Source organism: Gnatocerus cornutus, chromosome 2, assembly GCF_029298725.1.
Source record: "Gnatocerus cornutus isolate USDA-ARS CGAHR chromosome 2, icGnaCorn1.1, whole genome shotgun sequence".
Lineage (NCBI taxonomy): Eukaryota > Metazoa > Arthropoda > Insecta > Coleoptera > Tenebrionidae > Gnatocerus > Gnatocerus cornutus.
This window is the reverse complement of record NC_142234.1, coordinates 9390884-9413033: the sequence shown is the minus strand read 5'-3', so window position 1 is coordinate 9413033 and position 22150 is coordinate 9390884. Positions and strand designations below refer to the sequence as shown.

At 39.6% G+C, this 22150-nt stretch overlaps 8 protein-coding genes across 12 annotated transcripts; 4 read left to right on the top strand and 4 right to left on the bottom strand.

Moving 5' to 3' along the window:
- Window positions 1-72: 72 nt before the first annotated feature.
- On the top strand, window positions 73-1523 carry LOC148178784 (uncharacterized). Its single transcript, XM_088050506.1, has 5 exons — window positions 73-438; window positions 484-756; window positions 807-986; window positions 1041-1230; window positions 1278-1523. The coding sequence occupies exons 1-5, from the start codon at window positions 319-321 to the stop codon at window positions 1433-1435; spliced, it is 921 nt and encodes a 306-aa protein (XP_087906632.1). The 5' UTR covers window positions 73-318; the 3' UTR covers window positions 1436-1523.
- LOC148178783 (hatching enzyme 1.2-like) lies at window positions 1420-2705 on the bottom strand. Its single transcript, XM_088050507.1, has 4 exons — window positions 2400-2705; window positions 2159-2350; window positions 1773-2099; window positions 1420-1724 (listed from the first exon to the last, which is right to left on the bottom strand). Exons 1-4 carry the CDS (start codon window positions 2503-2505, stop codon window positions 1450-1452), a joined length of 900 nt encoding a protein of 299 aa, XP_087906633.1. The 5' UTR covers window positions 2506-2705; the 3' UTR covers window positions 1420-1449.
- A 1042-nt stretch (window positions 2706-3747) lies between these two features.
- Window positions 3748-6231, top strand: LOC148178782 (uncharacterized). Of its 2 annotated transcripts, XM_088030490.1 has the most exons (5): window positions 3748-3836; window positions 3967-4089; window positions 4135-4207; window positions 4254-4688; window positions 4737-6231. In XM_088030490.1, exons 2-5 carry the CDS (start codon window positions 4020-4022, stop codon window positions 6229-6231), a joined length of 2073 nt encoding a protein of 690 aa, XP_087886616.1. In that variant the 5' UTR covers window positions 3748-3836; window positions 3967-4019. The 2 variants fall into 2 exon arrangements, with proteins under 2 accessions (XP_087886616.1, XP_087886617.1); XM_088030491.1 differs by having other exon boundaries at window positions 3763-4089.
- Window positions 3752-7534, top strand: LOC148178781 (uncharacterized). The gene is made up of 4 exons (XM_088030531.1): window positions 3752-3836; window positions 6307-6667; window positions 7032-7186; window positions 7236-7534. The coding sequence occupies exons 2-4, from the start codon at window positions 6309-6311 to the stop codon at window positions 7421-7423; spliced, it is 702 nt and encodes a 233-aa protein (XP_087886657.1). The 5' UTR covers window positions 3752-3836; window positions 6307-6308; the 3' UTR covers window positions 7424-7534.
- On the bottom strand, window positions 7428-10857 carry LOC148178780 (uncharacterized). 3 transcript variants are annotated; one of them, XM_088030485.1, is made up of 7 exons: window positions 10758-10857; window positions 10273-10357; window positions 9888-10220; window positions 9750-9839; window positions 9595-9703; window positions 8654-9353; window positions 7428-8601 (listed from the first exon to the last, which is right to left on the bottom strand). In XM_088030485.1, the coding sequence occupies exons 2-7, from the start codon at window positions 10354-10356 to the stop codon at window positions 7614-7616; spliced, it is 2304 nt and encodes a 767-aa protein (XP_087886611.1). In that variant the 5' UTR covers window position 10357; window positions 10758-10857; the 3' UTR covers window positions 7428-7613. The 3 variants fall into 3 exon arrangements, with proteins under 3 accessions (XP_087886611.1, XP_087886610.1, XP_087886612.1); XM_088030484.1 differs by having other exon boundaries at window positions 10626-10795; XM_088030486.1 differs by lacking the exon at window positions 10758-10857 and adding an exon at window positions 10409-10588.
- A 149-nt stretch (window positions 10858-11006) lies between these two features.
- On the bottom strand, window positions 11007-12941 carry LOC148178779 (uncharacterized). Its single transcript, XM_088030520.1, has 2 exons — window positions 12698-12941; window positions 11007-12645 (listed from the first exon to the last, which is right to left on the bottom strand). The coding sequence occupies exons 1-2, from the start codon at window positions 12814-12816 to the stop codon at window positions 11040-11042; spliced, it is 1725 nt and encodes a 574-aa protein (XP_087886646.1). The 5' UTR covers window positions 12817-12941; the 3' UTR covers window positions 11007-11039.
- On the top strand, window positions 12886-17288 carry oxt (Xylosyltransferase oxt). Its single transcript, XM_088030476.1, has 5 exons — window positions 12886-13242; window positions 13341-13977; window positions 14028-14170; window positions 14222-14382; window positions 14439-17288. The coding sequence occupies exons 2-5, from the start codon at window positions 13436-13438 to the stop codon at window positions 16227-16229; spliced, it is 2637 nt and encodes an 878-aa protein (XP_087886602.1). The 5' UTR covers window positions 12886-13242; window positions 13341-13435; the 3' UTR covers window positions 16230-17288.
- Window positions 17271-21759, bottom strand: LOC148178777 (tonsoku-like protein). Of its 2 annotated transcripts, none has more exons than XM_088030471.1 (9): window positions 21620-21759; window positions 21312-21569; window positions 21103-21262; window positions 20799-21055; window positions 20579-20749; window positions 19921-20523; window positions 18431-19882; window positions 17681-18374; window positions 17271-17629 (listed from the first exon to the last, which is right to left on the bottom strand). In XM_088030471.1, exons 1-9 carry the CDS (start codon window positions 21630-21632, stop codon window positions 17311-17313), a joined length of 3927 nt encoding a protein of 1308 aa, XP_087886597.1. In that variant the 5' UTR covers window positions 21633-21759; the 3' UTR covers window positions 17271-17310. The 2 variants fall into 2 exon arrangements, with proteins under 2 accessions (XP_087886597.1, XP_087886598.1); XM_088030472.1 differs by having other exon boundaries at window positions 18431-19873.
- Window positions 21760-22150: the final 391 nt, after the last annotated feature.

Below are 22150 nucleotides of genomic sequence, written 5' to 3'. Positions count from 1 at the left end.
TTATTTTTTATTTATTTATGGTGTACTTTAAGATTCGCCCGAGTGGTTTTGTATTTTCCTGTATTTAGCACTTAAGTTTCTCACCATGTTATTAATGTTTGTAACTGTGATTAGATTTGACCTTAGTTATATTGACATAATATAATCTGATTTATCCTTGGCAGTCCGTCATCAAACTAGTTCTAAATACAAAATAAAAAATGTTTTTTGTAAAGCAATTTTTTAATTCTTTATTTCCTCTCCTGTTGGATCGATGGTGTCCCAGCAAATTTCCATGGAAACGTTAGTGGTGTTAGTTGGAAAAATCAAAATGACACAATGAAGAAATACAAACCGAAGAAAAAAGAAAAAGTTATTCCAAAACGAGAAGTTATAACAGAACCGGTAAGACGGTCTATTTTTGATGTCGTCCAAACAAATTTGAAGCTGGCGAAAAGGGTATAAATCAGTTGTTTTAAAGATAATAGTAACGCATCTTTCCAGATCGATTACCTCCATCGTATTTTGTACATTGGCGAACACAAATATCTACAAGATGAGATAGAAGAAGCGAAAGAAAGTATTTATAAACTTACGAACAATGTCTATAATACGGAGCCTCTCTCAGGGATTTTGTTGTACTACACCAATTTCTTCTGTTGCATTATTGAAGGCTCAGAACGCGCTTTGGCACGATACATCACGTTGCTCTTCGAAAAAGAGAATGAACGTTTGAAGAACGTGAAGCTTTTAAAAATAATTCATCATATTAAAGGGGTAAACAAGAATTTACGTGGCGTCAGTACGCTTTGCTGTTTTTATTGTAGCGTTTTAATGAAGATTGGCTGTCGTATTATGCTCGACCACCAGAAAGAGTTGACGAAATAGACGAAAACAGCAACTTAGAAGACTCGATGAGATATGTCACAGATTGTTGCGAAAAAATTTACAATTTTGCAAACGCATTTGTGGCCGATAATGTTAAAAAAGTACAAGAGGAAAAGGAGGTACAACTTGTTCAAAATCGCTCTATACGTATTCTCTTTACTCAGTCGTTTTAGGAAGGAGAACTTTCCGACGAATTTGGCACCTTGCGCTCAAGAGTTTTATCACTAGCTGCGCGGGACCCTTACGCCCGATTCCTCCCCGAGCTGAAATTGCTGAATTTCTTATGCAAATGCAAATATCTCGAAAACCTTCAAGCTATTGATAACTACTACCAACGCATTGGAAAAACTAAAGACTTTAGCTGTACGATTTAATCCAGCACTCACTTTTGGTAACTCTATCTTTTGTAGCAAAAGCTTGGCCAGCACCAAAGAATTTCGTTCGATATGACATTTTCGACGAACCCTACGACCCTATAACAGATCTACCCCAAACGAAAGAACATGCGAAGCAAGACGAGGAAGAAGATCAGGAAGTTGTTTCAATACCAGATGCAAACCCAACATAATTTTATTAAATAAACTAAATTCCCATAAATTGGCACAAAAAGTAGTACTTTCGTCTCAGCCTTGGCTTGTCGAAGCAGCCGTACAAGTCGTTCAGTTTGAGGCAGTCACCTTTGGAAAGAGCCTTCCTTTGTCCTAATGCCTTGATTCCTGGCTGTTTAGGTGTGATGGTAGGTTTTCCTTTTCCTTTACTAAAAAAGTTCTTCCCATAATGCATAATCGAATCGTAGTCATACTCGAAACTGTAAGTCGTATTTTCAAGACTTTGCTTATCGAAGTTGTTTACGAACTCTGCAAAAAAAAGGTGAATGAAAAGTTAAAATAATTGAGGGTGGATACGTGGGATTATGTTGTCAGTGTGGATTTTAACAAACTTATCGCGGTCCCATCTAGATTGTTCGTGGAAAATACCGAGGGCATGCATGAGCTCATGGATCGCTCGACCCTCAGTTCCGAGGCAGTTGGGCCCTGTGGAGTCTGGAGCTTGGAGGCTCACGATTTGAGCACCACCAAAACGACCCACAAAGGACCAACATCCTTTTGGATACTTTATAGGCCAGATTAAGAGATAATCTTTGACTTTACCATCCCATGGAACGAAGCGTATACACGTCATGTAATTTAAAGTGCGGATCGCTTTTTTTATCGTTACTTGGTCCGCTGGTTCTAGAATAATCATCAAAGGGCATTTATTAACTATGAAAACGACCCTTTTCTGCACTAACCATATATGGGACTTATGTAATACGGCACGGTACCATTGTTCCACAACTTCTCCGGGAACACATCCCATCGTATGCCCACCCTCCAGTAATTGTAAATCTCATTAGTCATCGCCATATCTCCCTGAAAGAGCCCCGGAGTGACTTCCGGGTCAGGATCCTCTAACATGAACTCCATGTCCTGATTGATTCTTACTAACAAAATTATGTTTAAAAAAATGTTTTTTTAAGTCCACGTGACTACCATCATCCGGAACTGGAGGATGAACGACGTCGGGCACGGTCGGCAAAATGTACCTCGCTTTTCGTTCTTGTAATAAAAAAATAACCACCACAAAAAGTCGCCGCATCGTTCTATCGAAAGTCGCGCACTGAAGACATCAGATTAAGCGGATCGTTTAAGTTGCATGTAGCGGTGTTCTTGTAAATTAGTCCTATTAGCATATTTAAGATTGAACTTGAACCAGTGGGCAGAATTTCATGGGCGGCTAACTGGTGGTTGAATGTTTATTTTTGAACACTCAACAACTAACTGGTAGTTTAATGTTATTAAATCGAAATCGATCATTTTCCGTTTGATGACCTTTCGATGAACAGTTACCTGGACAATCTTATCATTTCCCCCACGCTTCCTGCTGAAGTATGCGAGATTTAGTTTTACGCTCATTCCAAGCTCACACGATAAATTTTATGGGTGAAGAATTCTATAACTAGGGGTCATAAAAAGTTGAAGAATGTCATGGTTTCGAGCTCAGGCGAACCCACCCCATTCGAGATTTCTAGACATTCTATAATTTATGTGCTTGTTGGCCCAAAAAGTTTGACAAACAACAAATCGATTTAGCAGGGGCAAATAAAAAAATGACCCAATTTTTGCCACATGTCACTAAAATTATTGTAAGCCAGAAAAATGAACGCGTGTTGTTACCAAATATCGAGCTAGATTTTATTTCCGTCTTGTCTATTTTGTCACGAGATGCAGTGCACAATATTGAAGAAACCGCGTTTGAATTTATGAGTATTTTGCATGCTCTTTTCGCTAGTACAGGTTTAAAATGAGGTCACAATTTGGGGCGACTTCTTGCATGCACAACGGGGTTTCCGTAAACGGCGTTCATTATAAATTGAAATTAGTTAGGCATAAAAATTATTGCCGTGATCTAGGGCAAAATAAGCATTTTATAAAAGGTACACCTAAAGCTTGGACTTCACGGTGTACGTAAATAAATAACTGTCCCAAGAACTTCATTACTGAATTTTATATTCATGATAAATTCACAAAATTTCTAATAATTTAAGTCTGTTTGCTGTCTATCATTTTTTTTAAGCACCAGCATGGAGCTCAAGCTACCAGCTTATAATTTCGTCACACTTGTTTCCTATCATTTTATTATTTAATTCCATAGGGGGTAACTTTCACTCTACCTATAAAACAAGCAACGCAAAACCTATTCGCATTACGTCCATAAACTCCCCTTCAAGATCCATACGACCAATTCGGTTATTCACCCTTAAGATGTTTGAATAGTGGTTGCTAAGCAATGTAATTGATCAAATACAAGATAAAATTTCCCGCATACGTTATTGTGGTTTTGGTTTCATTACACTTTCACTCGGTCACTTCCAAAGATCTAGTGCTGTGATTTTAATTGCTTTTATATTGATCCAAGACTCAGCGAGGGTAAGTAAAAAATTTCATGTGATTACATATTTGCGGATATAAATCTACCATCCAACCGCGATATTGATTGATGGTCACGAATGCACCACATGCAACGTCTACATTTTTTGGCACGACAAAATTTTTCTAGTTTTCAGTAATATAACTTCATATTGCTTTGATAAACCGTTGCGAGAGGATGAAATGTCCACTTTCGTAGACAAACCGTTGTCGCTTATCGAGAGGAAAAAATTACAGTGGGCGAAAGAAAAAGGTGAGTTACCTCTTGTGCTCTCAGTGAGTCAAAGTTTTGTTGTAGAAGAATTATCAGGGTTGTGTGCACCGTGGGGCGCTAACAAAGATCTTCAAACTCTGGACAGGTCATTTCCAAGGTAACCCTTTACTCATTGTCGCCTTTCAATAAAACATTTTTTCTAGAAACAGACATGTTCCTAAGCTTGCAATGGCCAACAACGAGTTCTTCCGCAAAGACTTCACAATTACGAGACGCTCCAGTTTGCCTCCTTTATCCAGAAACCAGTATAACTCAGTGGAAAAGGAAATGGGAGGAGAAACGTCGGGTTACGGGAGCGATAATCCTCCTCCACAAACTACAGAACTACCACAAAACGTTTGGAACCAATCAGGGTATGAATCATCTTCCAGTTACAAAGACGACAGACCTAAGTGGAAAGACAAGACCAAGTTTTGGGATGTCAACGAAAATGATCCACCGAATTGGGTCAAACGGGGGCTGCAAACGGACGAGGAGATTGTAGTTTCCAACACATCACCAGCGGAGTCACCGCAACAACATGAAGAGGAAATTGAAAGACCTTACACTAGTCACAGCAGCACTACTGCTTTCAACAGGTAAGGCTCAATGTTGTATTAATTAGCAGTACGATTTTTGGGGTGTAGGACTTTTATCAGGGGCCAGAACATCCCAGTGGATTCTACAGAACTGGCGGAACGTGAACGTCGCCGCCAAATTGCGCTCGCTCATCAAGAAGCCATCAGACAACAACTTGAAGAGAGAGAACGTCGCAGACGAGAGGAAAGAGAGAAACGAATCAAAGAAGAACAAGAAGAAGAACTAAGAATAGAACGCGAGCAAGAACTGGAGAGACGACGAAAAGAGAACGAGTTACGAGCCATACGAGAGAAACAAGAACGTGAACGTAAAAGAAAAGAAGCAATTCAGGAAGCTCTAGAAATTGCGGAGAAAGAAGCTAAGCTCGAAAAGACCAAGCTAAAGATGAAAAAACAAAATAATGTGGAAGAGCAGGATGGTGTTACTGTCATCCACAACGATCTCGATAAAGAAGAGGAGACGAAAATTAATAATACTGTTGTTAACACTGCTGTGCTAGTACCAACAGCGTCGCCACGTCCTGAAGTGTTAAACAATGAAGTAAAAAATGTTTCAAATACCAATAAAGAACGCTCCCTTACTCCTAGAAACGAGCCTGGGACTCCCCCACGTAACGTTAAGTCTTCTTGTGCTTTCCAAGTGTTGACTCCCAGAAGCGAGATGGCATTCGTTCTGCAGACTCCTTTGGACGTCCTTCAGAACATGCAGTATGCCGTGTTGATGCCAAACAACAACGGCGTCCCCATCGCTATTCCGTTGACAATGGCCCCAGAGAAAACTCCTCGGACTGAAAATCGCATCTTAACACCAACACAATATAGAAATAGAAACAAAACACTGTGTGATAGCAGCACCCAGACAGAATACGTTGATTTGAACAACAGATGTGAAGTCGATACGTGCACCAACAACCATAAATACATCAGAGAGAAGTTAACAAATCTCGAGTTAAATTACGACAACAGAACGAGGAAAGAAAGGAGGAGTAGGAGCGATGACAGGAGTGTGGAAGGTAAACCGAAATGGGGAGCAAATAGGCCCCCAACTCGCTACATGAAGCAGAGCGAGAAGGACCCGTTCTACCAACGACGAAAAATGAGACAAAAAAGAGATTACAAGAATTCAAGTGATGAGAGTCAAACCGGCAGTCCAAGGAGTTACAGGAAGAAAAACTACGTTGAAAAGCGTCAAACTCGAGCTCTCTGGCGGAAGAACGATCACTTTTTTGCTAGGAATATCAGAATGTACCAAACGGAAATCGTCCCTTTGGAATCAGACAAAGAACAAATCTACTACGCCTCGAAATGCGAGTGTTGCTGCAGATGTCGCTGCGGCGAAACCAAGACAGAAATCCTCAAAATTGAGCATTCTTCACCACGAGAACGTCTCCCGGACTGCAATGAAAACGTAGAAAACACCACTTATATCATCGACAAATTAACATCTCTTCACAACGGTCTCGTTTTAAAACAAGAACAGTGGGAGAGATCACCTCGAACTCCAAGTCTTTCTTCCTCTACAAGAAACACAGAAAACAATTAAAGCGATATGCCAAAAAGTGTAGACGCCACTTTTTTCTAATTTTCTACACGACGTTTCGTAATATCGTATTTTTAGTCATGGCTAAGCTCGACGACTTCTTGGGGAAAAAGAAGGAGACTGCTCCAATTTTGGACTTGTCGAAGTCTATTGCCCATACGCAAGAGGAATTCAAGAGGCTTTTTGAAAAAGTTCCCGATTTTAAAATTAAGCAGGAAAAAGTGCAAATGGAAAGTATTAAGATTAAAGACAAGAAATTCAAATTTAAGTCGGGGAAAAAGGATCTGAAGGCTATGAAAGAACCATACACTTTTCCCGATCCTTTGCCGAAAGAAATGAAAAATTTGAAGATTAGTGAATTGGCTGCTGTACCGATTGATTGGAAAATGTTGACGACTATCAGACCGAAGACTAAATTGGAGGAAAATTATTTTTCAAGGTATTTCATTAGCGCTAATTAGCAGTTGAAAGCACCATCAGACTGTTTTTTTTTAAATTACTTCGATCATGGGTATCATTGTTGCGTATTTTATTAATTCTCGATTATTTGGTTTTGTTAATTATGTAATAAGCAGTTTTTTTTTAAGTTGTAATCAGTGTTATCACTTTGAAGAAAAAAAAGTATGATGCTACAGTAAATGTTCTTTTGGTGTTAGCGTGATTATTTCGTACAAAAAATTGTTATAGGACGGTTTTCATTATTTATATCAGTTCTAGTTGGTATTGGAACGTGTTTGGTGCTCTCAATCGCATCCACTAAGCTAATAGTTCTTCGTATTGTTTATTGTACATTGCATCGTCAGATTAGTGGAGCTGAAGAAGCTGGAGAACAAGACCCGCGCGTTTGAAAAGCGACAGTTTGCTTTAGACCCACAAATCCGAAAAACGAAGAATAAATCAGGAGTGGTCGAATTAAGAGTGGCTTCCTGTATCGACTGTGGTGAAGACTTTTGCAATGGTAATGTACACTTTTTAGCCTATTCTGACATATGTTGATTAATTTTTAGGCAAAGCGTGTAGCAAGTTTTCTTACGACTCTTTCGCACGCACCCCTGAAGTCCAAAAAGTAGCGCAAAAACTATTGTCACCCGAATCAAAGACCGACAAGCCTAAACGTAAAATCAAACGTAAGTCGCGCTCAAAAAGTAAACCCAAACGTTCGAAGAGCAAATCAAAATCGCCCAAGAAAAAATAAAATCTTTAATGATATTTAATTTATTGTTCATATGTACCTATCAGAAACAAAAATAATATACAACTCAACGGAAAAAAATACAACTATCGAGGACAAACTGAATCAGCACAACGGTGCTCTTAATCTAACTTTTCTTACAATAATTACACTAATTAAATTAGGAAAATACAATATTAACAGGAAGTTTTATTTATTCTGGCACAATTTTTATCCAAGCTTCTTCTTCTTCCCCGTGCTCGTTTGGTATCCGCACTCTCACCAGCTGTACTGGTCCGTCAGGTGTTTCAATAATTTGAGTTTCACTCTCGGCTAATGTTTCCCCCGTGATGGTGTCCATTTCGTCGTCTTCGTTTTCGAACCGTATGTGTTGCCCATCGATGATGATGTGTTCTACAGTCTCTAATCCTTCATTCTCTCCTCCTTCTTCTTCAGGCGGTGACTGCAAAATGTGCTCGGAAATGTATAATTTTGAGTCTTCAGGAACTGCAGAGTCGCCTTCCACAGCTTCGGCTAACGACATTGGATCCACAATCTCCATTTCTCCGCGGGAGTTAACCGTCACCAGCTGGTCGTCATCAGTAGTCAATCGAGGTTGGTTCACGACGATAGTATCGTTCAAATGTCCTTGGGCTTGCATGTGTTGGTATAAAAGAGGTTTCCTCATAAAGCCGGCACCGCAAACAAGACACTCGTAAGGTTTTTTATCCGAGTGTACGAATCTATGCGCATTTCTATTGTCTCTACTGTTAAAAGCTTTACCACACACCTCACATAAGAATGGTTTTTCGCCGGTGTGGATCCGACGATGCTTCTTGAAGTGCTCTGGATATACGAAAGTAGCGTCGCACACATTACACTTGAAGGGACGCTCACCTGTGTGAGCTGCCTTCACGTGATAATCCAACAAGCGGCGTCTTTTGAACCCTTTACCACAATCCATGCAAACATAGCGTTTGTCATCCAAATGAGTGGCTCTTTTGTGCGATTGTAAGTTGGATCTTTGGGAGAAAGTGGCACCACACATTTCACATTGATAAGGGCGTTCGCCTGTGTGGGTGCGTTCATGGTCGCGAATTTCCGCCTTTCTGGCAAAGGCCTTGTGGCAAATCTTGCAGACAAAGGGACGATAACCTGTGTGGACTATCGAATGGACCTCCAAGTTGTGTGCAGAACCAAACCTACATGAAAATTCGAACAAATAAAAAAGAATTACATAAGAACTGTATTTACCTCTTTCCACACAAATGACAGCTAAATTCCTTAATCCCTGAGTGCGTCCTTTCATGCTGCAATAAGTTCTGTTGGCTCAAAAATGTCTTAGGACATTGTGTACACGCATAGGGCCTCGGCCGCACTTCGTGAGTTTTTTCGTGTGCTCTAAATGTATACTTCGACGCAAAATCCTTCCCGCATTGCTGACAAACATACGGCCTGATTCCTGTATGTGTATTTATATGCTCCTCCAACAGGTTTCTACTGCTATACTTCTTTCCACACGTATCACATGGCCACGCTTTGTTCTGCGGATAGTGCATCCGCCTATGAATCCTAAATAGTCGCAAGTTACTGAAAATGCGGTTGCAAACTTCACATTGAAAATCGCCTTCCTCGGCTGCAACGTGCTCATCTAAATGAGCAGACAATTCATTGCGTTTTCGGAAGTCTTGACCGCAGACATCGCAGATATACAGACGGATGTCGTGAGCCGACTTCATGTGGGCGGTGATCGCGCGGACGTCGCCAGCAACAGTTTCATCGCCTTGACACATTAAACAAGTGAAGAGCGAGTCTTGGCGAGCCACCATGGGCTGGAGATGGAGAGGTTCCTCTTTAATTTTGATAGCTTCAATAGAGGAAGGCTTTTTGCGGAGGATGTTGGGACGCTCGCTGCCGCCACCGTCCAGAGGCGGCTCGGTTTTTATTTTTACTTCTAAGAAAAAAATTAAAAAAATATATATGGATTAAACTGCATAGTTATCCAAGAAATTTAACTACAGAAAAGTTAGTCAATTAAGTGGTTTTTCATTCGTTATTTACTTAAAATAGCAGTCATTGTTACTTAAAAAAATTAATGGTGATTAAACTTTAAGGTTACAATTGAAAGTGACGTCAGAACAAATTCTCTCAAAGTTTACTGCTAAATTACTTGCATAATTTGCAAAGAAGCTTACCTGGATTACTTTTACTGTTAATGGAAATCTCTACATTGACTGGAGGCTCATAGTCTGAATCAGATGAATGATCAACAGCTCCTGAATCTATGATATCACCAGTTAGCTCCTAAAAAACGTAATGTGACAACAGTACAATCAACTTTGCTCCTTACTTTGACCCCTTCAACATTTTCAATGCCTCCATGCATTTTAACTAGCTCCATCTCAATGTCTTCAATGGTTTGTAACTGATTTTTCTCTACCTAATAGAACTGCTTAATTTGTGAAATACACAACAATCAACTACTAACCTGAGTTGTATCATCATCTGAAGAAGGAATATCTAATATCTTCCGCGGTAATTCGTTCTCCTTGTTGGCATCAGTACCTTTGATGCCGTTTTCCATTGTATCACTTTCATCATTTTGATTTTCACCGTTTTTAAGTCTAGTTGTGGTGTTTGTATAGTTATTAATTATCTCTGTTTTCACTTCACTCAACCGATGCTCCAATTCATCCATTTCGTCAAACAGTTTAAAACACTTTTTGCACATAACCTGTGAATGTGCAGTCTCTTCGGTGAGGTCCTTGGTTAAAACTTTGGTTAGAATATCAGCTAGAGGTGTGTCTGTATTCGTTTTTGCCTAAAATTCGATATTATGAGTATTTTGTGGAAATAACCGCGAAAATGTTTACCTCTTTGCCGAAAATTTGCACTGAATTTCTGCTGGACACGCAACTGCCATTGCATATCAGACACAGAATGTTGGTCGTTGACATGCTGAAACCGACAAAATTAATTAAATTCAGGGGGTTATCGAGGCGTTCTTACGAAACGCGTGGGCTCCATTTGAAATTGTTATTTTGAATATTGCCAATATAAAATAATGTGACAATGACAAAAAGGTCCCTAGGAATGAGTGAAATTTATAAGTTTAGATCGTTGAAAGGAGCCTTGGAAAAAAAATTCGACGCTAAATCGGTCAAAACGACGCTTAAAACTGTTCGAGACGATGTATTCTGTATGACATTGCTTATTTTTAATTTACCTTTTCAAATCAATGGGATAATTTATGGAAACTTTTTATTTTCGGAGAAAACAGGGCTGACGAACAAATGCTGCCAAGTTAGAGAATTTGACACGACAAAAATGCCCGACTACTCGAGTGACGCTCACTTACCAACCCAACGCGCAAATGCCGGACAAAATGGCGGCCAGGTAATATTCATGTGCCGTTTTATCACTCTCGAGGGTGTATCCAGCCTTTCGCTCCAAAAATTAAAAATCTTTCGCGAAATTGTGGATTTTAAAAACTTTGGTTGGTATTTCCTCCATCCTAGTCATCACTTTTCAAGGACCACTTAAAGTGACGTGCACTTCCGCCATCCAATAAAATGGCGCCCACAGGAAACTTATTTAAAATTTTGAATTTCTTACAAAAACTTTATTCGTAACTACCCAACTACATGTCTTCAGTTGACCATTTATACGACTCCTCCTGCAATGCTTTCTTCTCGTTTTGCACCTCAAACCATTTCCTTTCGTATCCGTTGCCACGATCCACACCGTCCCAACGATGACCTGGCCGAATTCCATAACGATTGGGCATAAATTCACCCTCAAATTGAGGTTTAAATGCTTCCCCAGCTTCTATTGCCTTTTTCTTCTTCTTCTTGCGAATGTAAGCCAACATTGGGTCACCTTCGCGCTCTTGTTCTTTCAAATATTTCTCTAAGTCCTCATCATCTGCATATCGCGCCAAAGGCTTACTCATTTCATGCAACTGATCTTTTATTTGTTGCTCCCGACTTTCCACCTGCGCTAATCCGCGCCCCCATCTTTCGTACTTTTCTTTGTTTTTCTCTTCTTCTTCACGCTTCTCTCTTTGGCGTTCTTCTTCTTCCTCCAAATTACGAACTTTCCCAGTTTTGCGATCACGATGTACTGTGTGAGCTGTCTCTCCAGAGACGTCCTTAGAGAGAGATTTGAACAGGTTATCTTCGCGGGAATGGAAATTACGAGTTTCTTCAATGAGTTCCCGAGCATTTTGAAGGCCGGCTGATTTCCCATCAAGAGTTTTATCCATTCGACTGTTACTTTCTTCACTTCTGATTTCTCTTTTAATTTTCCGTGGAGGTGAATTTGTCTTATTTCTATGACCCTTGTCTTCTTGTCTCTTGGGGGGAGTTTCACCTCCTTTGAAACGTCTCGGGGGAGAATCATGCTTTTGGTAACCTCTTCTGTCTTCTTTGCGTCGCCTGGGGGGCGAAAAATCCTCCCGCCGCTTGTTTCTTCTTGGTGGAGACATATCGTCACTCCTCATTGCTTCTCTTCTTCTTGGAGGAGACATATCGTCGCTCCTCGTTGTTCCCCTCCTTCTTGGAGGAGATATATCGTCGCTTCTGACTGCTTCCCTCCTTCTCGGAGGGGAAATATCGTCGCTTCTATCTACTTCCCTCCGTCTTGGGGGGGAAATATCGTCACTTCTTGATTGATTTTTTCGTCTTGGGGGAGAACTATCGCTGTCTCTTCTCCTATTTTTTCTGGGTGGCGAATAATCGTCATTTCTCAAAACTTCGCTCCTTCTTGCAGGCGACATATCCTCATCTCTGCGTCTTCTAGGTGGAGAAGAATCATCTCTGATTCTTCTTGGAGGTGACCCTTCTTCACTTCTGGGCACAGATTTCCTCTCTTCTTTTATCACAATATCCCGCATTGGTGACTCCTCACGTGTCTCTCCTTTTCTTCTAGGTGATGATTGATCTTTTTTTGAGTGCTTCTTCTTTTTAGAAAGCAATTTGTCAGGTGGTCCAAGAGGTTTTTCTGTAGATTTTGGTTCTATTTTAAAAGCCTTTATCATCTGTTTTTGCTCCCCTTGATTTGGATCACTGATTGTACCAATTGGTTGCCATAATGGATTTTTCGTTTTCTCGTCAATTCGCATGGAAGGGGGCCTTTCATCAATGATAGCCACAATTTGCGGGGCGTCTTCATTAACAAGTAGGACATCATCGTCGATTGGAGCTTTGTCAGTAATAGGAATAGCATCATCATCTATTATCTGAATTCTAAAAAAATAAATATGGTGTCAAATAGGGGTAATATGAGAGATCTTCTAACCTGTTTGTAGTGGGTTTCTTTTTTCTTTTTCTCTTCTCCCCTGGAGCTTTACCGATGGCGAGGTATTTCTTCAAATATTCTTTCTGATTTATAGGTAATTCAGTCATTTCTTCACTCATTTTTATGAAATTATTATGTCTGTTTGAAGTGGTTGAAAGCTGTTGGAGGTTAAGTTCGTTCGTGACGTAAAGTGACGTTTGGTGGTTGACACAAAAACTGCGTTCACACCTTTTGTCATCAATCTTAATTTTTAATACACTTCTTATTATCAAATATGGAAAATTTTGAGACTATGCCTACTATTCTATGGTCAAAAAAGAATTCATTAAATTTTTTCTACATTTTATTAATGAGAATTTTTTGACACATTAATTGCAGGCACGTCATTTCCGTAAACGCACCTTTAGCGTCTCACCCCCGATCTTAAGCCCACACATGTGCAATTAACAGAAATTTAAGGGGTAGCTACCCTTTCTAGTTCAGATTTTGCAGTGGCCACCTAATTTTTATTCGACTAACTCATGCCCAACTCCGCTTCAACCACCGTAAGTATTTCCCGTTGTCACCAATTAAATTTTTTCCTCAATTGTACAATTCCTAGAAAATTTATATTTTATCCATTAACTTATTTTACCTTTTCTAGATCATGTGACGCTTTTATGGTAGCCCAAGCGCCCCTTTTGTAAATTGAAGATGTGAGGTTATGTCAAATTATGGGGGTTACATGCTTTTTTTGAAATGGTGGCGTCCAAAGGTAGTCATGGCAGATGGCTACGAAAATACAAGATGTTTTTTCTCATTGGTTTGGTCATTTTAATTTTCCAAGTGCTTTTGGCTGCTCATTTCCTTGAATTGAACAAATTGGACGACTGGCAGCCCCAAAGTCCGAAACCCGTTCCACGACACGCTTCAAATGTTCATAAAAAAGTGGTTAATGCTACAGTTTTGAAGTTGGAAGAACTAAACTTTAAACCAGAATGTGAAATTACAGGAAAAGAAGCTGTCTCTGCTATTCACAGGGCGAAAACGCAAAGTTGCAAACAATACATCGCTAATGTCACCTGTCGATCGCTTGCTGGATCTTTGTATCCAAAACAACTTTCAGGAAGTTGCCCCCATGACGGCAGAATCAAGGGAAAAGCGTTGGGGTGTTTTAAAGATGAGAATAACTATAGATTACTTAGTGGTTACTTTGGTGTTAATAAGAAGACTAATTCCCCAAATTACTGCATTCAACTGTGTCTCCAGTCCGGATTTGAGTATGCAGGAGTTCAGTATTCGTACGTCAACTTTTTTAATTTTCTCCCGTGTATTTATCTATGATTTTTAGCAATGAATGTTTTTGTGGGAACGACGAGCCCCCTTCTACTTTTAAATTACCAGACTCCTCATGTAACATGAAGTGCCCTGGAGACTCTCACGCCATTTGTGGAGGCTACTACACTATAAACGTGTATCAAACTGGAGTTAAAAGTAATAGCGCCTTCAATATGAGTAATTTTTTATTTATCTGTGTATTCACAGAGTTTGTTGCTCAAGTTGCCAACACGGAGTCGCCGCCCTCAGAGCAACGCGTGAAGATAGTTTTTCTTCTTACCTTGAATGGTAGGGCTTTAAGACAAGTTAAAAGACTGCTCAAAATACTGTATCATACAAATCATTATTATTACATACACGTAGACGTGGTAAGCTTAGCATGCCCTGAATCCGAAACCTTTCACTTCTGTGGATTTTTTTCCAGAGAGAAGACTACCTCTTCCGCGAGCTCCTCTCTCTAGAGCAGCGCCTCCCCAACGTGCGTTTAACTCGACGCCGCTTTGCTACGATTTGGGGTGGAGCTTCACTCTTAGAGATGCTCGTCAGTTGCATGTCAGAACTCCTGGAGACACCCACTTGGGATTGGGACTTTGTTCTGAATCTCAGCGAGTCTGATTACCCTGTTAAAATGGTGAGTTCGTTGGAACGCTTCCTCACAGCGAACCGTGACCGGAACTTCGTCAAGTCCCACGGCCGCGATACCCAACGATTTCTCCAGAAACAAGGTCTCGATAAGACTTTTGTGGAATGTGATAAACGCATGTGGCGCGTTGCGGACCGTAGTTTACCCAACGGAATTCAAATGGATGGCGGTAGTGACTGGGTAGCTCTTTCTCGCAAGTTTGTGAGTTACGTGGCTGCGAAAGAACCCGAAGAATTGGTATCTGGGCTCAAATTGGTTTTCAAGCATACGCTATTACCAGCAGAATCTTTTTTTCATACAGTTTTGAGGAACTCAAAGTTCTGCAATAGTTACGTGGATAATAACTTACATGTGACGAATTGGAAGCGAAAGTTGGGATGTAAGTGCCAGTATAAACACGTTGTAGACTGGTGCGGCTGCAGTCCAAATGATTTCCGCCCCGACGATTGGCCCCGGATACAAAGTACGAGTAGCAGACAGTTGTATTTCGCACGTAAATTTGAACCAATTATCAATCAGGGAGTGTTGCTTAAGTTGGAGTTGTGGTTGTTTGGATTGGAAAAGCCATCACGGCAAGTTACGAATCTTCATTCTTATTGGCAGAGTATGTACCACATGTTGGATCTCTCACCGTCCCCTGACGATGGTTTAAAAACCATAGCTGCCTCAGTTGGAAGAGTGTGGGCAAAAAGTGTGACCAACCACACATGTAGAGTTGCCCCCAAGGAAACCGTCACTGTGACGTCCTATCATTCGAAAGACTTGTATAAATACACTTTGGTTCATTTTAAAATTGATATAGAGTCCAAGGAGGTGGACGTGGAGGTCGCTTTTCGACCGATCAACATGACATATCTCGTGGCACCCTCTGTCCTCACGAAACGTTTAGAAGAGCTCATCGTTAGTTCCGACTACGATCAAAAGGAGCAAATTTCACGGAACTTTCCTCGAATTCTTTCCCCGTATTCCGATCCTGTCCTCTCTTACAAGTTTGCTTCTAGTGAAACTACATTGACCTACAACCTCTCTTGTTTGTGGATAGATTCCACAGGAGCCCTGGCAGAAATCACTGACATATCAATCGATGAAAACCCCACGATCGGTCATTCGAAGCCCATTCTTAAGCAGCCCCATTTGCCAGGGGCATGGACTGTTAAACTAATCCACCACGAGACGTTGTTAGCAGAAGTTAAATTTCTTATTACTCCTTTAGAGTTCTATTCGGGGCTTCCTGTTACTCCAAAACAGTCACTGTTTATTCATAGTGGCTTTCTTTCTCGGATTGTGACCGACAATTTCGATAAGTTCTTAAAAAATCGTTACGATCAGAGTGTTTTGAAAGAAGTGAGTTTGGCGAACGCGAAAAGGACGGGACAAGAACTTAACGATTGGATAGACGGACTCTTTGGTAAATTTTACGTTATTGAGAAGTTGTGTGCGTTGAAAAAAGGGGAGGTCTGTGGAGTTCAAATGGAAGAGTGTCGCGAAACCAGTTGGAGCTCATACGCGCCGGATCCGAAAAGTGTCATAAATAATATCAATAAAACAACAGGAGCATTTGATATTTGGTAACGCCCTTCAGGCTTCGATGTTATATGTGATAATGCCTTGGTGCTTCTATGAGAGCGCTCTTATCTGATTGGCTAATTATTGTGTAATTAAATAGGTAACCGAAGATTTATTTTATTCAAGATCAAAATTCTTTATCGGCGAAACAGGGTGATCCAACGAGTGTAGGTTTTTATTTGCAATAATCGAATAATTTTAGTTATAAAGAATACATGCCATAGAATCAGCTTTACTTCAGTATAATTTTTAGTGTTTAAGTTCGTACATTGTGATAAAATTCATAGTCAGTACAGACATTCAAACTAGTACAAGCACCAATCACTGAGCTGCACACATTTTGATCAATTGGTAAGGTGCTTGAGCCACCACTGCAAGAAATCGTCGTCCCGTGGTGAAGTATAATTTTGACAGATTATAAAAAATGAGGTCCACTGATATGGGATCATTTCGTATTTTTAAGTTTTTGTTGATGAGAAATTTTAATCTGGGCAATAAATGACAAATTACTTCCACAATTAAAAAATTGGGTTGGGCTAAAATTAGAGTCGATAGTGTAAAATTAATTCTAATGACATCGTGAAGTGCATGTAGTACCAAAATTGCTCAAAACAATATTAAGTACTGCTAAAAAAATTTAATCCTGGCCTATCCTAATTTTCTAGTTGGAATATAATATAAGTAGTATATAAAACATCACTTTTGAATCAGAGCATTTGGCATATCTAAAAATGATTAAAAACAGTCCAAAGTGGACATTAAAATGTCTTGTTTTTAGACACTATGGTAAATTGGTTTGATTAATTTTGTAACATTTATGAGCCAAAATAAATTACTATTTCTGGACCAATGTGGTTTTGGTAATTAAGAAAATGCATTAGTCTCATTACAAATGCCCTTTTTTAGAAGTAACGTTTTAAATACCAGTGAATACAAACCTTTGATTTATGAGGTTAGATGACGTGATCAATATTGTTTCGTTTAAACAAAAAAGGACTGAATAAATTGTTCATGTTGAGAAAAAATGTTATGACACAGTTAAGAATGTACATATTGAAATAAATTTTATTTTATAATCACAGCGGTATTATTTCGATACAGATAGATATAAAAACTGGGAACTCAGTTCCACCACAGTTTTATCTCCATAGAGTTCTGACCACATATTTGTTAGATAGTCCTTTTCTTTGTCACAGTTCTCAGGTAGACTTATTTTAAGCGTTTTACCTTTACATACATCTCTGGAGGAATCATCGAGATATCTAGAGAAGTCAGTGAAATACTGAAGAGCGCTCCTGCAGCCAAACATATCAATATTTTGGATATTGCTCTGGAGTAGTCTTCTTAAGGCAACACTGGTGAGGTCGTTGTATGAAACGTCGAGAGTTACGAGCGATCCAGCGATTCTAAAAAGTCACCAATTAAAAGTTCTTATAAAACTCATAAACTCATAAAACCTTAATAAATCAAAAATATCTGTATCAGTTACACAACATCGCGAAACCTTACAGTATTTTAAATTTGTCGCTTCGTTCCAATTGCTTAGTACTTCTTGTAGGAATCCTTCAGTGACCCAAGTCCTTGAAATGTTAAGACTTTTTAAATTACAGCAGTTCAACCAAGACAGTATTCTAGTTAAAACGTTGCCACCTAATTCGTTGTCGCTAACATCAAAGTTTTCCACATATTCCAAGTTGAGAGTCAAGTTTTTATTCAACGACAGATTTAACACGTTCTTTGTAAACTTATTACCAGATAAGTTGAATTTTCTTAGTTGAAAACGCCGTGTCAACAGAGCAAGAGTCTCGAAGCTTTGGTCAATTAACAAATTGTCGCTTAAATCCAGATCTGAGAGTTTGTAAGCAACGTCTGGCGACAAATTGTTGAATAAACTCTGTAAATGTTCGGATTTGAGACCTGTACAATTTAGGTTTAACCTATATAAATTCGTTAACGATGTAAAGCTAGTAGACAAAAATTGAAAACATTCGTTGGTTAAAAAGTTTCCCGAGAGGTCGAGCTCTAAGAGGTTGTTCTGTCTATTTAACACTTTGCAAAGAGGGGTGAGACTGCGACCTTTTAAACCCTGGCTAGAAAAGTCCAAATTTATAGTGGATTGTTCAAGAATTCGACAAATGGCATCATGAGGTGCTAAAACAACAAATACAGGATTGTGGCGGTTCCTTTCAGTACTCATTTTGATTTACCAGTCGTTAAATCCTGGCACGCCTCTTTGAACCTCTCTGTGAGAGGAGCAACGCTCGATTTGACAATACGTGCCTCAACTTCTTCAGCTTGTGTTGCCCCCATAGGAAAAAGGAGACTAATAGGATCATCATCTGCTAAGATGGCACCGTTCTTAGTTTCGAGTTCCAGAGTTGGTACCATGTACTCTTTTCGTGCATATCGCGCCGCTGCTTCGTCTGCTAACCACTTAATAGTCAAAGTTCCAATTTGTGACAGTCGTAGAGGTACTCTGTATAACTTTTTATCGATTCGAACATCTACAGAAAGGGTGGGTTCTATAACTGCGTCGAAAGATTGTGTTCTGGGTAAGTTTTTAGGACTCACAGTTTTAGGATTCTCTGTGGGTCTGACTGGAGAACTTGTAGAGTCCGGTTCTGTGTAACTTCTAGTGTGGCCCAAACTTGTAAGTTTCATTTGTTTTTTCCTCACGAATTTCTTAGAGTTGGTTTTCTGTGTCACCGGAAATTTTTGTATCGTTCTTTGAGTGTTGTTGTCAAAATCATTATCCGAGAGCATTTGGATGTCATCAGGAAACTCATCAAAAGTTACTTCTTCAAATGATTTTCGTGGTAGTGACCTTGGTGAGATACTAGTTCTTGATTTGGTAGGAGAGTTAGTTTTACGCTTTTTGCAGCTTTTTCCAATGTCATCTTCTAACCAGTCATCGCAGAATTCATCTTCGCCGAGCAATGCTGGTCTTTTCCCCACTGTATTTCTAGAAACACTTTTCACCATATTTCGGTGTCTCAAGTTCTCCATTACGTCTCTGTATTCGAGGCTAGATCTCGGAGGAGGACTCAAACTGTCTTCGTCTTCCAGCCCTATAATGGCTGACCTTCTCAGATCTTTGCTTGTAGTTCCAATCTCAACTTCTTTATGGTTTTCAACTGCGTGCCCAGCTTTCTCAAGGTCTCGTGAGATCTTCTCGACAATTCCGTCGTACAGTTGTTGATTCGCCTCATCTAAATTTACCGTCGCTCGCCACTTTTTCAGGAAATCGAGAACTGTGTCTCCTTCATCTGTCTTAGCGACAGCATTTGCTCCTCTGCTTAGGAGCAATTGCACGATTGCGAGGTGACCATTGGAGGCGGCGTCATGTAAAGGGGTTACACCTTCGCATTGAGTTCCACCCCTATCGTTGATAGTCGCCCCCTTGTCAAGTAGCCGTTCCACGACGTCGATGTGACCGTTAATGCAAGCTTCGTGTAAAGGAAGCCACCCGCAGTTGTCTCTAACGTTAACAGGGTGACCCTGCTCAAGCAAGTGGTTAACAACGTTTAACTGCCCTTTAATACAAGCAGTGTGAAGTTGGGTTTCACCCTTAACGTTTCTCTTTACTTGGAATGTTTTGGGGCGGCGTTTAGTGGTGGTTGGGACCTCAGTATCGCTGACATCCGACACATCTAAAGTTTCTAATAAATTAATTATTAAAGAAGTACAAAGATACTACCTGTAATGGCATCTAGATCTATATCTGCCCCAACTATTGATCCAGTCTGAGCTTCAGAACTTTCGCCGTCACTATCAGAACTATGAAAATCCAATTTCGCTAAAGTCTGTTCTACACGAAACGCCTCAGAATGTTGCTGTTGTCGGCGTAAATACAAAACAAGACGTTTTAACATTCGACCTTCTTCATGGTCATTCTGTTCTTTCTTACAAAGCTCAATGGCTTTATGATAAATTTTTTGTACCTCTGAAACGGGATTATCCGCTGCTTCTTTGGTATCCGCGATCTTACTCAAGGTATTCAACCTATCTTTAAGTGAACGACATAATTCGAATTCTTTTTCAAAATAAGAGACAGCTTCTTGAAACTGTCCGTTGTCTTTGTAAGTCTCTGCAAGACTGTAATAACAAGATGCAAGATCAGAACCTGTCAGCTCTGCTTTCACAGCGGAATCCAACATTTTCTTGTAATAATCCAATGCTTTGTCGAATTGTCTCAAATCGCAGGCTCCGTCGCCCATTTTTTCGTACAGGTTTTTGAGGGACATGTAGTCAGTGCTGTCAGTGACGAGGAGCTTATCTTCATTGTAGCACATGGAAGCCACTACAAAAAGAAATTAGCGACTAATAAAAGGACATCAATAATAACCAACACCTACCCACTCTTAGGTTGTGTTCAATTGTCTTGTGATCTTTGGGGTCGGGGATTTTTAGTTTGTAGGCTTTCAGAAGCGTGATCTTGGCCCCTTGCAGATCCCCCAACTTCACTAGAATTTCAGACTTGTTGAGTAGAATGTTGGCTAACAGTGCCGGTTTGTTGCGCAATTTTTCTAGAAAAAAAAAAGTTAAAACAATCAAAAGATAACAAGAAAAACGGACTAGCTGCTTCCGCTGCTAAATTATATTGTTGTAGAGCTAGTTTGTGGTCCCCTTGCTTGACTAAAAGTGACGCCAGAGACATGTATCCTCTCTGTAACTGCTCATAAAGATCATGAGTCTTGCATAAGCTTATTGATCTGCTGATTAGTTTTGAGGCTTCACTAAAATTGCCCATGCAGTCTTGAACTACTCCCAAATTTGAAAAAAGACGTGCCGACATGTCAGCGATTTCCAACTTGCTGGCTTGGCCATGAAGGCTAAAACACATGGTCAAAAACAATACTAAGAAAATTATGAGTACCACCTTTGAGACACAATTAAACTTTTCCTGAAGAATTTATTAGCCAACTCCAAGTTGTCTTTTTGTGGTTCTGGATTTTCCAGAAAACTTGAGAGGTAAGTATGACCAATTGTGGCTAGAGCTCTTTGCTCTTCAAGCTTGTTTTTAAGCTCTTTTGAAAAATCTGAGAAAAAATAACTAATTAAAAATCAACTAAATAACAACCAACGTACCTAAATATATTTTCTGGTGATGTAGAGCCTTATCAAACTTCTGGAGGCCTAAGTATGCTTCACCAATACCCCTGTTTATCACAGCATATTCCAAGTTTTTATTTTGCTTCTTATAGATGTTAGCAACTATCTTGTATTCTTCAATAGCAAAATCATACCTGCCTTCATCCATATACAAGTTCGCGAGATCAGTGCATACACTTATTAAAACCGGCTCATTATAGTCTTTGAGGGCTTTCTTGCGCCTTCTTAAGAGTTCTAAAAAAGTGAAACTTTAAAGAAACAGACAAGAGAGTGAACGCACTTACTTTGTTCTTCCATGATCACAAAAAAATAATAATTTAAGTCTTACAAAAACCTATGTGGACGATTTTATTAATTATCATCGGTGACAAAATTGACAACAAGTTTTCCCTCCAAAAATACTGTCAATAACAAAAGTCAATCAAACGTCACCTGTCAAAATAAAGACACTGGTAAAAACCAAAGTTACTAAATTTAAATTTAAATTTAAATAACTTAGCAGATTTGCCACAAACTTTCAGGCTAAGCGCTCCTAAATCAGTTATTTCTGATCGTACGGAAATTTTGAGCTTAATTTTAGATTCTCCATCAAATTATGCGAAAACTGAACAAAAATAACTTAGTTTTGCCAGATATTTATCAAAATAGATTTTTGAGGGGTGTTCTGTGGTCATTTAAAAAAAATTCGGAACGAAAATGATGTCTAAGCCCATTGAGTTAGATATTAAGCAAAAGAACAGCTCGAGATCCATCAACCGGCCAATTCTCAGATCGGTAAGTCAAGAAATTTATGAATGGATGGCAGTCAAAAACAA